This window comes from Ascaphus truei, chromosome 4, assembly GCF_040206685.1.
Source record: "Ascaphus truei isolate aAscTru1 chromosome 4, aAscTru1.hap1, whole genome shotgun sequence".
NCBI classification, from domain to species: domain Eukaryota; kingdom Metazoa; phylum Chordata; class Amphibia; order Anura; family Ascaphidae; genus Ascaphus; species Ascaphus truei.
This window is the reverse complement of record NC_134486.1, coordinates 315,537,216-315,549,458: the sequence shown is the minus strand read 5'-3', so window position 1 is coordinate 315,549,458 and position 12,243 is coordinate 315,537,216. Positions and strand designations below refer to the sequence as shown.

Here is a 12,243-nt window from a genome sequence, read left to right as displayed (position 1 = left end):
GTACTGGAGGACAGTTTTCAAACTAATAAAAGATGTGACTGATATCATAATCCTGGTAAGCCCAACTCTCATTATCCTAGCTAAACCTATGGAAGATGTGAATCATCATACACAAAGATTGATTCAACATATTCTAACAGCAGCTTGATGTGCTGTAGCAGCGACGTGGAAAAACACTCCTGCCCTCCAGCAGAGAGGTTGTTAGAAGGGTCAATGACGTTCAATGAATGGAGAAACTTAACTCATTTCTGAACCACACCACTAGGAGGTATGATGGTGTCTGGGAGCCCTGGGATGCTGGATAGGGGTGCACTTCTGGAGGGAGAGAAGGATATGGGAGTGCTGAATGTTAAATATGGTGTTTACCAAATGTTGTATGATGTATAATGTGACTGTTGTTGTTGGTAAGAAATTTGATACAAAATGGTTGTTTCCCCCCCCATTTCCGTATCCTTGCCCTTCCCATTTATGTGTGAAAAAAATATAAGTTTAAAAAAAAAAAAAAAAGGTATCATAAACTGTAACCAATCTACAATTGAGAAAAATTCACGGGAACTGGATTATGTATCTCTACTGCTCAGGGGCCCTGTGGCCTTAACAGCAAACACCCGTTTTTGGAATTTTGTATTTTGTTTAATGTAGGAGACCCACAATTACGGTTCTAGATACTGTAAATGGTCATGTACACTTTAACTGTTGCACTCTTCTTCTCCTGCTTGTATATTGGGGGAAAAAACGTCACATGACGTTAAAATATGATTTCACTGCATGGGGACTAAAATATATATATTTCTGTTGCTGAAAAGACACAGTGCTGTATATAGAGTGTGAGCAACATGGACAATGATTAGTAGTGCTTTCCGTCGGTTGGGCACCATGGTATAAGCAGATTAGAGGATACTACATTCCGTACTGCATCATACAGATGTGTCCTGACTCTGTTCCTGTGACTGCGACAAGTGCGAGATTACAGCCGTGTAAACACTTTATTCACTGCGACTTGTCCGCGATCAGTCGGCATAATTATTTTGGGATTTATTTATGTAATTTCAATTCAGTAGTGTATGTGTCCGGCAGATGTCGTACTGAATGTCTTGGCCTATGTCCTTGCATGCGCTGTCTACCACAACACGCCCACTCCAGGGCTTTCATCGCCAGCCAAGAAAAGGGCTGACAAATAAATAAAAGTTTTAATGAATGTGTGCAGTGGTTCCTAGATAGACTATAACTATTAGATTCCCCTGTATTCGGCTGTAGCACTTTACTAAGAGCTCATTCAGTACCTAAGACTTGTTTTTTTAACCCTATGTGTACATAGCTCCCCCATTCCCCATTACCCAAAGAACACCCCGCCCACCCCCACACAGGGGGTTTGGCTTTTTTTTAATTCATGTTGCATTGTTTTGATTATTCTATTACAATTTTAAGTGATGTATTAAAAGTGAAGTTTTAGGACTCTATTCACTCATCTGCAATATTTATTCAGATAATTAATCACTTTATTACTACATACCAAGCCCACCAGAGTGCACTTCAGTAAATAGGTAATTTTATTTCTCTGCTTTTACTGTTGTATATTAATAGGCTGGATTTATATATTGTTCTGTATGTATATCATTGTATTGTATACACCACATGCTCCCTTTTCTTTTTTTTGTATGCACCCCATCAAAACTGCACATAAAAAAAAACCGTTTAAAAAAATAAGATGTCCACTATTTATTTAGCAAGGCACCCTTATAATTAGATGGTTATAAAATAAAACCAATGTCGTGAAGAGGTTTTAATTTTTAAAAATATTTTATGTGAATTGTTGTTTTGTTGCTGTTCTAAACCTGTAATGTAAGTTTTAAATGAACAATGCAGCCTTAAGAAAATTGAAAAATTGTAATGCATTTCATGCATTATTTACTGTCTTTGTTTTACAGGTGGGATTTCTGTAGAAAACAAGGGGAAAAAACCTTCAAATGGTGAGTGCTTACTATTAGACATTTGAAAGCTGTTTGTGTTTTAAGTGCATCAAGAATAGAATATTTTTGTGTGCTCATTTCATAGGTTTTTTTTTTTTTTGTTAAGAGGGCAGTGACTTCTATGACTGGTGCTCTCATCTCCAGTGGGATACTGTAACTGTACAAGAAGAGTATGGCCACTTTGGATTTTGCAGCAAATGATTCTTTGTTCTGCCATAGCCGAGGTTCCGGCTGCTCACAGGCAGCCTTACACAAGGCAGTGTTTTAAGTAAAACATGATTATTGGCACAGAAACGTGCAAATAAAATGTAAACAGAGAACCTATACCTGCGTTTAAAGCATTTGGTGCACCGTTATCGCAAGTTAGAATTTGAAAACTTCTGGAGGTCAGCAGGATAAATATTTTGTAAATGACAGCTAGATTGTTAGCAGGCGAGTGAAATGCAAAGAGCTTAAAGGCACATTCTGTTTTGGCAAGAAAAAAAAACATTGATCCATTTGTAAAATAGGAGGTCAAAATGAAAGTTTGGCCGAGAATTCTCTTCAGTTCTTATCAGTGCCATAAGACACCTTCCGACACTGGAAGACATCTAACGGCCTATTTAAATTAATGGGCTGTAAGATGTCTTCTAGCATGGCAAAGAGACTTATGGAAGAAGACTGCTTAGTAAATATGAGCCAATATGTGTCATTATTAAAAATCAAAGTGACGGGGCGTTTAATTCTTCTATTTCATCATACCTGTTGAATAGGTCCAAATTTTGAAGGTTGTTAGGCCAAGTCCTTCTTTTTAACTACTGTCACGGCCCCTTTTATTCTCCAACATTCTCCGTTGGGTATTTTTTTCGAATGCCACGCACTTCACCGCGTTCATACCGCATTCATGCCGAGACAGCGCTAATACAATGCACGCGGCCACGGCTTTAAATACCGGAACATGCTGCACCAAATACTGCATCTGCCCGCGGTTTTCCGAGTTGCGCCGAAACGGCCGCACGAGGCTAAAGGCTGTCGCCACTGTAACACCCATGAACATTCAGGAATTCGTTGTCCAACTCTGTAAGAACAGAACTGCAAAGCCAGGATAGCTAAGGGATTTGTGAGCTTCAAAATTAGGACAAAATGAAACAGTCTTAAAAATGTAGCATTGATGCATGTATGTTTTATTTGCAGGATGTCACAAAATTTTGCCCTTACAGTACTGTACTAAACATCTTGGTTTATCTGGGACAGTCTTGGTGTAGCTCTGTAGAGAAAAAAAAAATCACCATTATAGAGGTAAAAACTCATTAAGTGCATTTTTGGCAAAAGCTCACTAAATGCACTTCCTGACTTGGAATTTCTTGATATTTCTATTGAAAACTCATTAAAGACACTGAATCTTCAGAACTTGTCATATCAAAATACCTTTTTTTTATTCCTGTCAAACAGAACATTTGATCGCCTTTTCCTCAGTACTGTACTCAAATAATGTAGTTAATGACTTTTACCTCTACAATAATGAAATAATTATTCAAAATCAGAACCAAAAAAAAAAATCAATTCAACCACTACATATGTTTTATCATTATTCTTGATCGAGAGGAACATCTGAACAAGCTCTCTGGCCAGTAATAACTGCAGACAGTAAAAAAAAATCTTGCAAAATAACCAAAATAATCAAAATAAATAAATAAAGCATCACAAATAATCTTTTAGGGCAGCCTCTTATTGTATTATTAACATGTTATAATATATCTATTCCGTATGTAAATCGTTTTGGTCAAGTCTTCCAAAAATCTGGTGACTTTTTCTACAGTAAATGTAACATTATATTTTTTCCCGGTCAAAAAAAATATAGATTTTGAATATCCAATCAAAATGAACAACTCCTCCCATGTACTATAGCTTACCCAAATAAAAAAATGGGCTTCTACAACCACCATCCTGAATTTCAAAACGGGACCTATGTGGGCATCTTTGTGTGATCAGGAGCTCAGTGGCAAACCTACTGCAGTAGGTATTGTGACTCTTTATGCCTGCTCTCTGGGTCACATGTCCCAATGTATGGTTACATCTAAGATGAAATTCTGAGCTACCTCCTATAAACTTAGTCTCATTTCCATTCTTAGGACAAGCTACAAAAGGAAAACAGAACATTATTTGAGATATTTTTGATCAAAATAATTCTCGAGTTTTGCCAAATTCTGCATCCCTTGAACCTGATGACTTTCTCCATAATCTCCATGTTTCAGTGTTTCCCAGTGTTTTGGTGAGTGCCTTACATTTGTATTTTGTCTAGGTATGCTCCCTCACAGCACCGCGCCACAAACAGCGGACAAAGAGTTTCCTCCCAGGTGAGTGTGTACTTTGTATTTCTTTAATATTGCTCATTTAGAATTATATATATACAGTATATAAAAAAAAAAAAAAAAAATCCCAAGAGAAAATGAGTAAAAAAAGAATGAATAAAAAGGATGAACGTGTAAAACAGAAATGACAAGGCCTGGCGTAATTAACAGACTAGATAACTAGTATGTAATGATCCAGACCAATCAGAGCTCGCTAATTGAGTCTCACTGATTATTAGCATCTTCACTTTACACAATACACTTCCCTTCACATTGTCATGAAAGTGCTATTTTGGTCACTGATTGGTGCCATGGTGGCTGATCAATGACTAAAAATATATGTTTCCGAGAAACAGACCAAGCAGTCAAGATGTTGTCGTATACTGTCCTATACAATCCACAACACACAAAAGTGCCCCAAAAAATACTGACACATTTGTAAAATGCAAAGGTTGAAAAACAAATAAATTATTGACATGTCAAGTCAAATGACCCCGGGGTGTCATTTGACGCCGCGTTGCCATGGCGACCCGTGGCCCGAAGCCGGCTCAATTCAGGTAAGTGAGTTACAGAGGCCTCACATTGAAGAGCGCGGGGCTTCTGTAACCGCGGCGCCCCCCAGTTTGCGCACCCCTGGTTGACCATACAACATCGTCACTTATTTGCCCACATTTTCAAATGTGTAAAATGTAATTGATTGTTTTCTAACTTTTTAAGTAATAAAATAATAGTGCTGTTTTATGTATATGTCATTTATTTTGTTTTTGGTAAACTGTGGTTCGTTTGTGGATTTATGGTTCAGAGAGATTTTAACTTAACAGATGAGATGCTGGATTAATGTCATCTGTTGTTTAAATGCCAGTGTATAATAGTGTACTTTTTTGCAAGATCGTGCACTCCTTTAACGCAGAAGCACAACATTTTTTATACCCACTTTTTGAAAGTCTATGCAATGTTATGCTTCATAAACAGGAAGGGAGATATTTGATGTCTGTAAAAGAGCAACATGGACTAATGAAGGGACAACAGAGGTCTTGGGGGAAGCACAAAAGGCTGAAATGGAATATTCTTATAAATAACCAATGACTTAATTTTAATCAGCCTTCTGTTAAGTGATTAAGGCGCATACTTCAGTGATCATATCTGACCAGACATTTATGTAACACAGAAACCTGTAAAAAAAAAATGTGTGACGGTTTAAATAATAAATTACATAAAAACACTACATGGTTGAGAAAGCGGTATGATGCGAAACGCACGTCAGATCCACTGTCTATTTTGAAAATATTTCAAAAGCAACGTTAGAGTTTTCGTAAACTTACCTTACATTTCACACTCATTGATATGTAAAAAAAATGGACAATGTAGTGCACCGAGTGAAAAAGGAGAACACATATCCATGAACTAAATACATATAAATAATTGCACTAAATCCCAAAAAGTTTAAGCGTCATTCATTTAACCCTTTTGGTCACTTTCACATACTTCACCAAGGTTAGTTAATAGGACAATAAGAAATTGTATTTGTTCAGTGTAGCTACCTGCTATTTGAAGTTTACCTATCAGCCTTGACTCGTGTTTTGATTAAAAGCTGGAACTAAATGGCTCCTTTGTTATTTGACTTAGAAATTTGACACAAAAATTACAAGCCAATTTGGGAAGAGTGCTGGAAATTTATTTTTTGTTTTCCATTAACTGCGAGGCCCATCTTTTGACCAGCCACATACTTCATAATGGGAGGAGTGCAGGCTCTATGTATTTGTTTTAAAATATATATAAATAGCTGAAATATCAGCTGGGAGTGTAAACAAACCTAAAATAGTGCTTAAAGTGTATCAAAATATGTGGGATTTGTGGAATCAATAACCAGCTCCAAAGAGATCAATAGTTATAGTACTGAAATGAGAATATCTATATTAACTCAAAATGAGAATATCTATATTAACTCAATTACAAAAAAGTGCTCAAAGGGGGAGTGAACACAACGCAGTGATGATTCAAATAGCTGGAACTAATAAATGGAGTATTAGCCTTCCTACTTGCTCAGGATATGAACAGTCACTAAGTGGTCTGCTGCTCTTCTACGATGATGGCTCCAAATCATGGATCTATATATAAAAAACGAAAAGAATGCACAACAATCATAGTGATGTATGTATTGTGATAATCACATTTGTTACTTTTTGATTGTATGCACAATACTTACTGTACCATTGTATTTTAAAATAATATTTTAAACCAAGCCCACCCTCTTTTGAAATCCTAGTTGACAAAATCTGCTTCCCCTTTTCTAAGCCTGTTCTTATTGCTGGCATCTACCGCCCCACTAAAATCCCCGACTGATATCACCCAGTTTCTTGGCTTAATTTCCTCTGAGAATTAGAAAAGTGAGCTGCTAGTTCTTGGGGATTTCAACTACAATTGGCTCTACCCTAAAAACAAGAAAATACAGATACAACTCAAGTCACTTAACCTAACGCAACTAATTTGCCAACCACATGGACAAAGCTGAAATTTCACAACCATTCCTTGCTAGACTGGATTCTCTCCTATAGTCCTAGCAGAATCCAATCCTCTGATATGCTACCTGACATTTTCAGTGACCATGCACCTGTGACCTGTGTAAGGAAAATCAGACCACCCCAATCAAGCCCTAAAGTTTTCCTCACTAGAACATTTAGAAACTTTAACCCACAACAGTTTCTGGCTGATCTTACCAGCTACCCTTGGTACAGAATCGACTTAATCCCTGACCCTGATTCTGCGCTCAACTATGCTCCACTACGCAGAATAAGAGTACGGGGGCCCACCTTCCGTGGGTAACAACTGACCTTATATCGCTCTACCATCTTAGGGATGGGTTGTGGAAAAGCTGCAAAGTATCTGGCACTACCAAGGATCTTAATAATTACAGATGCCTGCGGAACATGTGCACAAGACAAACACGGCTTGCAAAAACACATTATTGCTCTGACAATCTTTATCAGAATACATCAAATCCAGCTAACTTCTGGAAGATTATCAACAGTATATTCCAGCCTTCTAGCCATCAACAACCATGTAATATCATTGAGGAGGATATTACTAAGGCAAATCCCACTGACATTGCAAATGCATTCAATGAATACTTTGTGAGGTGTGCTACTAACTTATTAGTGAAACGCAACCCGAACTACATACATGAACCTCATTCTGGGAGTACCCCTATAGCCCCACCCTCTCCTAACACTGCCTACAGTTTCCAATTTGTCCCAGTATCTGAAGAGGAGATTACACAAGTGCTCCTCAAATTAAAACAAAGCAGTCAATGTGGACCTGACCAACTGCAAGCTAAGTTCCTACGACTTGGTGCCCCAGCTGTTGCCAAACCGCTTGCTTCCCTAATAAACTCTATTTTGTCTTCAGGCCATATCCCTAAGGCCTGGAAAACTGCCAGAGTTGTCCCAATCTTCAAAAATGGGGTCAAAAACGCTATCTCGAACTACAGGCCAATCTCTCTTCTCCCAATACTATCCAAAGTCATGGAAAAATGTGTCCACTCCCAATTAAGCGATTACTATACCAAGACAAATTTCCTTAGCCAATTCCAATCTGGCTTTCACTCCAAAGACTGCACTGTAACTACCTTCCTAAAAGTTTACAATGAGATCCAGTGTGGAATGGAACTGGGACAACTTACTGCTGCAATATTCCTAGATTTTGCAAAGGCTTTTGATACTGTTTATCATGTTATCTTGCTTAACAAAGTCCAGTGCTCTGGAATAGGGAAGCGTGATGTAAACTGGTTTCATTCCTACCTATCAGGTAGATCCCAACATGTGTCTATCTTGGGCACTAACTCCAACCCCTTGGATACCACCTTGTAACAATGCTCATCTCAAGCAGGAAGCGGACCCGCTGAGGTAGAAAGGTGAAAGAACTGACCTGAACCGAGGGACAGAGTCCTGATAGAGTAGTGCGTAGTAGACCGAAGGTCAGGGCTGGCAGCAGAATTGTGGATGCAGAGGTCGGGTTGGCTGAAGTCAAGGGAAGTCAGGATACTTGCAGTGGTCGGGACGGGCTGAAGATAAGGATAGTCGAGGTACATGCGCTGGATCTGGTAACGTGAAAGACAATAAGCATAAACGCGTTGCATGAACACAGCAGAAAACTTGAACTTTGCTTGGCAACTTCCCACTCACAGGGCTGTCCTTTTAAAGGAAGTGGAATGGAACTGGGACAACTTACTGCTGCAATATTCCTAGAAGTTTCCAGGAGCAAAAATGGACGATCCAGCCACAGAGGGCGAGCAAGAGAAAATCCCGGACCGGAACGTGAAAACCTGGAAATTATTTTGCCAAACCTCATACACCTGCTGTGTCCCGCAAAGCTCTGTTATGAGCCCTACTCTTACTGATCGTCTTACACCATGTGAGGGAGCTTCAATACACATGTATCTGGATGACACAATCTTATATGCACACAGCTCTAACCTTTCTGACCCTGGACTCATACTTCAATCTGACTTGACTTGAGACTTGAAAATTGGATTTCCCAAAACAAACACTGACAAGACTGTAACAATGGTATTTGGAACCAAGGCTAAATTTCTAAAGCTTCCAATGAATGATCTCGGGATCAGAACCAACTCTAATACTCTATCCTAGCCCCTGTTACTAGTTTAAAATATTTAGGCATATGGTTTGACTCCAATTTAACATTTGGGTTGCACATTGATACACTGATATCCAAAACCTATGCCAAGCTAGGTGTACTAGAAAGGAACAAATCCTCCCTAAGTCTGCTGGTAAGAAAGCACATCGCACAGCATATGCTGATGCCAATTTTAGACTATGGGGGCATAGTATATTGCACAGCACCCCAAACTCACCTTGGCAAACTTGATAACCTCTACAACTTAATATGTTACTTTGTCCTCCAATACAACAACAACACACATCACTGTGAAATGCTCAAAGAACTAGATTTGTCATCACCTGAGTCTAGGTGCAAAGTTCATCTCTCTTGTCTTGCCTTCAAATACTTTCTGGGCAAGGTACCCACCTATCTGAACAAGCTCATCACCCCTACCACATGCCGCACTTATCTGAAATCTGACGCCAAAAGACTGTTCATGGTCCCAAGGTTGAATAAAATATCCGGCCGATCCTCCTTCTCTTACCGTGCACCCCAAAACTGGAACAATCTGCTGGAGACTCTCACTGCCGCCACCAGTCTAAGTTCTTTTAAAATTAAAGCTGTCCCACATTTTAATCTGGTCTGTAACTGTTGAAGTATAAATTAAGTTTAATAATATACTTTATCATCATAGATTTAGAGTTGATGTAATTAGGCGCGTCTCTTTCATTCTTCTAGCATTTTCACTCAACGTATTCGACATCTAGTGGCATTACAGTTGAAAGAGAAGTACCTTCATGTAAAGCTTTGCTAACTACTGGAGCTGTAGCAATTGGGCAGAAGTAATTATGAGTTAGCAAAACGCAGCAAGTTGATAATCCTACTTGGCTGAAATAAATGCTGTAGTTGAATTTAGGTACTGAGTAAGCAATTGCTTGCAAAAAGATGTGCAGAGTAATGGAGTTGATGACGTTAAGTAATTTATTCTCCTGCTTGACAGATCAAATCCAATGAAAGCCTTCATATTTCTTATTTTGAATTACATTTGCACAGGGCTTTATGCCCTTTGTAAAGAAGTTGAAAACAAAAATATAATTTATATGCCATAATTTCTCACAGCTTCCACAATCTGTTCTGAGATTGTAAACATTCACTATTATTATAAAATAGTTTTGGGACATTATGGAAAAAATATAATTTTTTTTTTTTTAAATAATTTTCATATTTTTCACTCTAACCGTGTGCATCTTACTGTTCATACACATTGACAATATGATAACCAGGAGACAAATTGTGTACTTAATGTAACATTTTTTAAAATGTCAACACATTTTTTCACGACTTGGAATACATTGAGTTGCTACTCTGTGGTATAGGAAGAGAATAGGCGTAGATAGAGCACAGCTCCAGACATCCTGTAATAAGTCCTCCAGGAAAAGGACCAGGCCACTCCGAGGATAACTAAAAAGAAGTAATTTATTACGGCTAAACATACAGCGAAAAGGGACTAAATGAACGCACCTACGCGTTTCGTACAAAGAGTACTTTATCACCTTGATAAAGTACTCTTTGTACAAAACGCGTAGGTGCGTTCATTTAGTCCCTTTTTCGCTGTATGTTTAGCCCGCAATAAATTATTTCTTTTTTGTTATCCTCGGAGTGGCCTGGTCCTTTTCCTGGAGACTTATTAAGGATGTCTGGAGCTTTGCTCTATCTACGCCTATTCTCTTCCTATATCTACACCGAATGGATTGCATGCCTATGATGATGAGAGTGCCCCTTGGACAGTACAGGTAAAGTGCCACAGTGCCTTATTCCACCCTGTCTATCATGGACATTGTCTCTTATTATTATCATAACTGATTGGGTCTTTATATTGTGTACATGGTTGTGGATGTCTAGCCGACTCCACTAGTCACTTTTCCCTTTCAGTTTTTAGTTCTAATACATTGGGGGGGCACTCCATCACAACTTGGACTACCAATTTTGGATTTATGATGTCTTTATTTTCTACATTTGGAACCTGTTACAATTATTGAGCACCACATACACCACGTTTCTCTCTAAACTGTGGTATACACTGATAACATTCAATGTCATGAGAGTGAATTACTTTAGAAGATTGGATTTAACATAGGCAGCTCAATTGCACCATTTAATATATATGTTAATCAGTTTAAATGTGCTGTTGTTTTCATCAGTATGGAATGAACAGCTATCATAGAAGGAATATTAACAAAAAATTAGTTCCATTAAAAAATATTTTACTGCTGCTTAGACGCCAAAACAGAGGCTGTGAGTCCTAATACCCAATAAAATAGGAAGTGCCCTGAAAGTGGAAAAGAGGTTTTCCTCAGATACTAAAAGTTCAAGCAAGACAATCAATGTCTGGAATCAGTGCAATATGCTAGTGGATTTCATGTACTTTCCAGTTATGTTGCCATTGTAGATTGGCTGACTAGTAAGGAACTTGGCAGGGGAAATATTTTTTCCATGGAAGGTGCAAGTAAGTAAATACATTCAGAAATGAGTTGGGCTTTGGGAATGATGCCATAGAGTCATAGACAAATATGCTAACTTGAAATAGCGATCTGCACTACTTGATGGGATCACTGTCCTGATTATCTCTAGCAGCCATCATGGAAAAGAACACATTTGTTTTAGTAAATTACATTACTCTCGAACTGAAGGCATCACCAGGTTTTAACTAAAGTTCTCCTATAGTAGAAGAGTATCTGGTTCAGAACTAAACCAAACAAGGGGAGCGGAAGTCAATAGACTTGCAATGGATGTCAAAGGGGCATTCCGTTCTAGGACAACGGGGAACGAAGGACAGTGGCATGTTTAACATGGACACTGTATTGTACTGTAGTTAACACCTATAAAATGAAAAATCGAGCAAGTATAAAAGATTTTAAATACTCTTAACTTTAAACATTTATACAGTACAGTAATGGTTTGGTAGACTTTTACAATCCTTACCTAATGACTTTTGGTGATAAGACTGTTTGCACCACTCAAAGCCACGGATGGGTTGTACTCTCTGTTTTTTGCTTGCAAAATAATTACGATGCCATAATTAGTCAAACAAATAACCATAAGCAGTTGATATGCTTGTATCCAGTGTTCCAGAGGAATGCAAAACATACATGTATCACAAGATACAGAGAAAGAAGGGTGGATAGCCTTGTTGGTCCTTTCTTCCATGTGGTAAAATAACAAAGGAGGTATGAGTAAATAGTGTGACACCTTTTATTGCATCAACAAACAGTTGACCTGTTACAAGCTTTCAAACCTCTCTGGGTTCTTCAATGGACGATAAGTGG

At 38.3% G+C, this 12,243-nt stretch overlaps 1 protein-coding gene and 1 long non-coding RNA gene across 5 annotated transcripts in view; one reads left to right on the top strand and one right to left on the bottom strand.

Annotated features, from left to right (window-relative positions):
* Positions 1 to 12,243, top strand: part of CYB5R4 (cytochrome b5 reductase 4) — a 161,092-nt gene that overhangs the window by 58,765 nt on the left and 90,084 nt on the right. For all 4 annotated transcript variants that reach the window (XM_075597893.1, XM_075597894.1, XM_075597895.1 and 1 more), the window contains 2 exons: positions 1,929 to 1,970; positions 4,252 to 4,306. In XM_075597893.1, coding sequence (XP_075454008.1) covers positions 1,929 to 1,970; positions 4,252 to 4,306 — 97 coding nt within the window. The remainder of the gene's footprint in view (positions 1 to 1,928; positions 1,971 to 4,251; positions 4,307 to 12,243) is intronic.
* On the bottom strand, positions 3,116 to 9,810 carry LOC142493608 (uncharacterized). Its single transcript, XR_012801159.1, has 4 exons — positions 9,462 to 9,810; positions 8,225 to 8,396; positions 6,340 to 6,408; positions 3,116 to 3,216 (listed from the first exon to the last, which is right to left on the bottom strand). It is a non-coding gene; the product is annotated as an uncharacterized LOC142493608 (long non-coding RNA).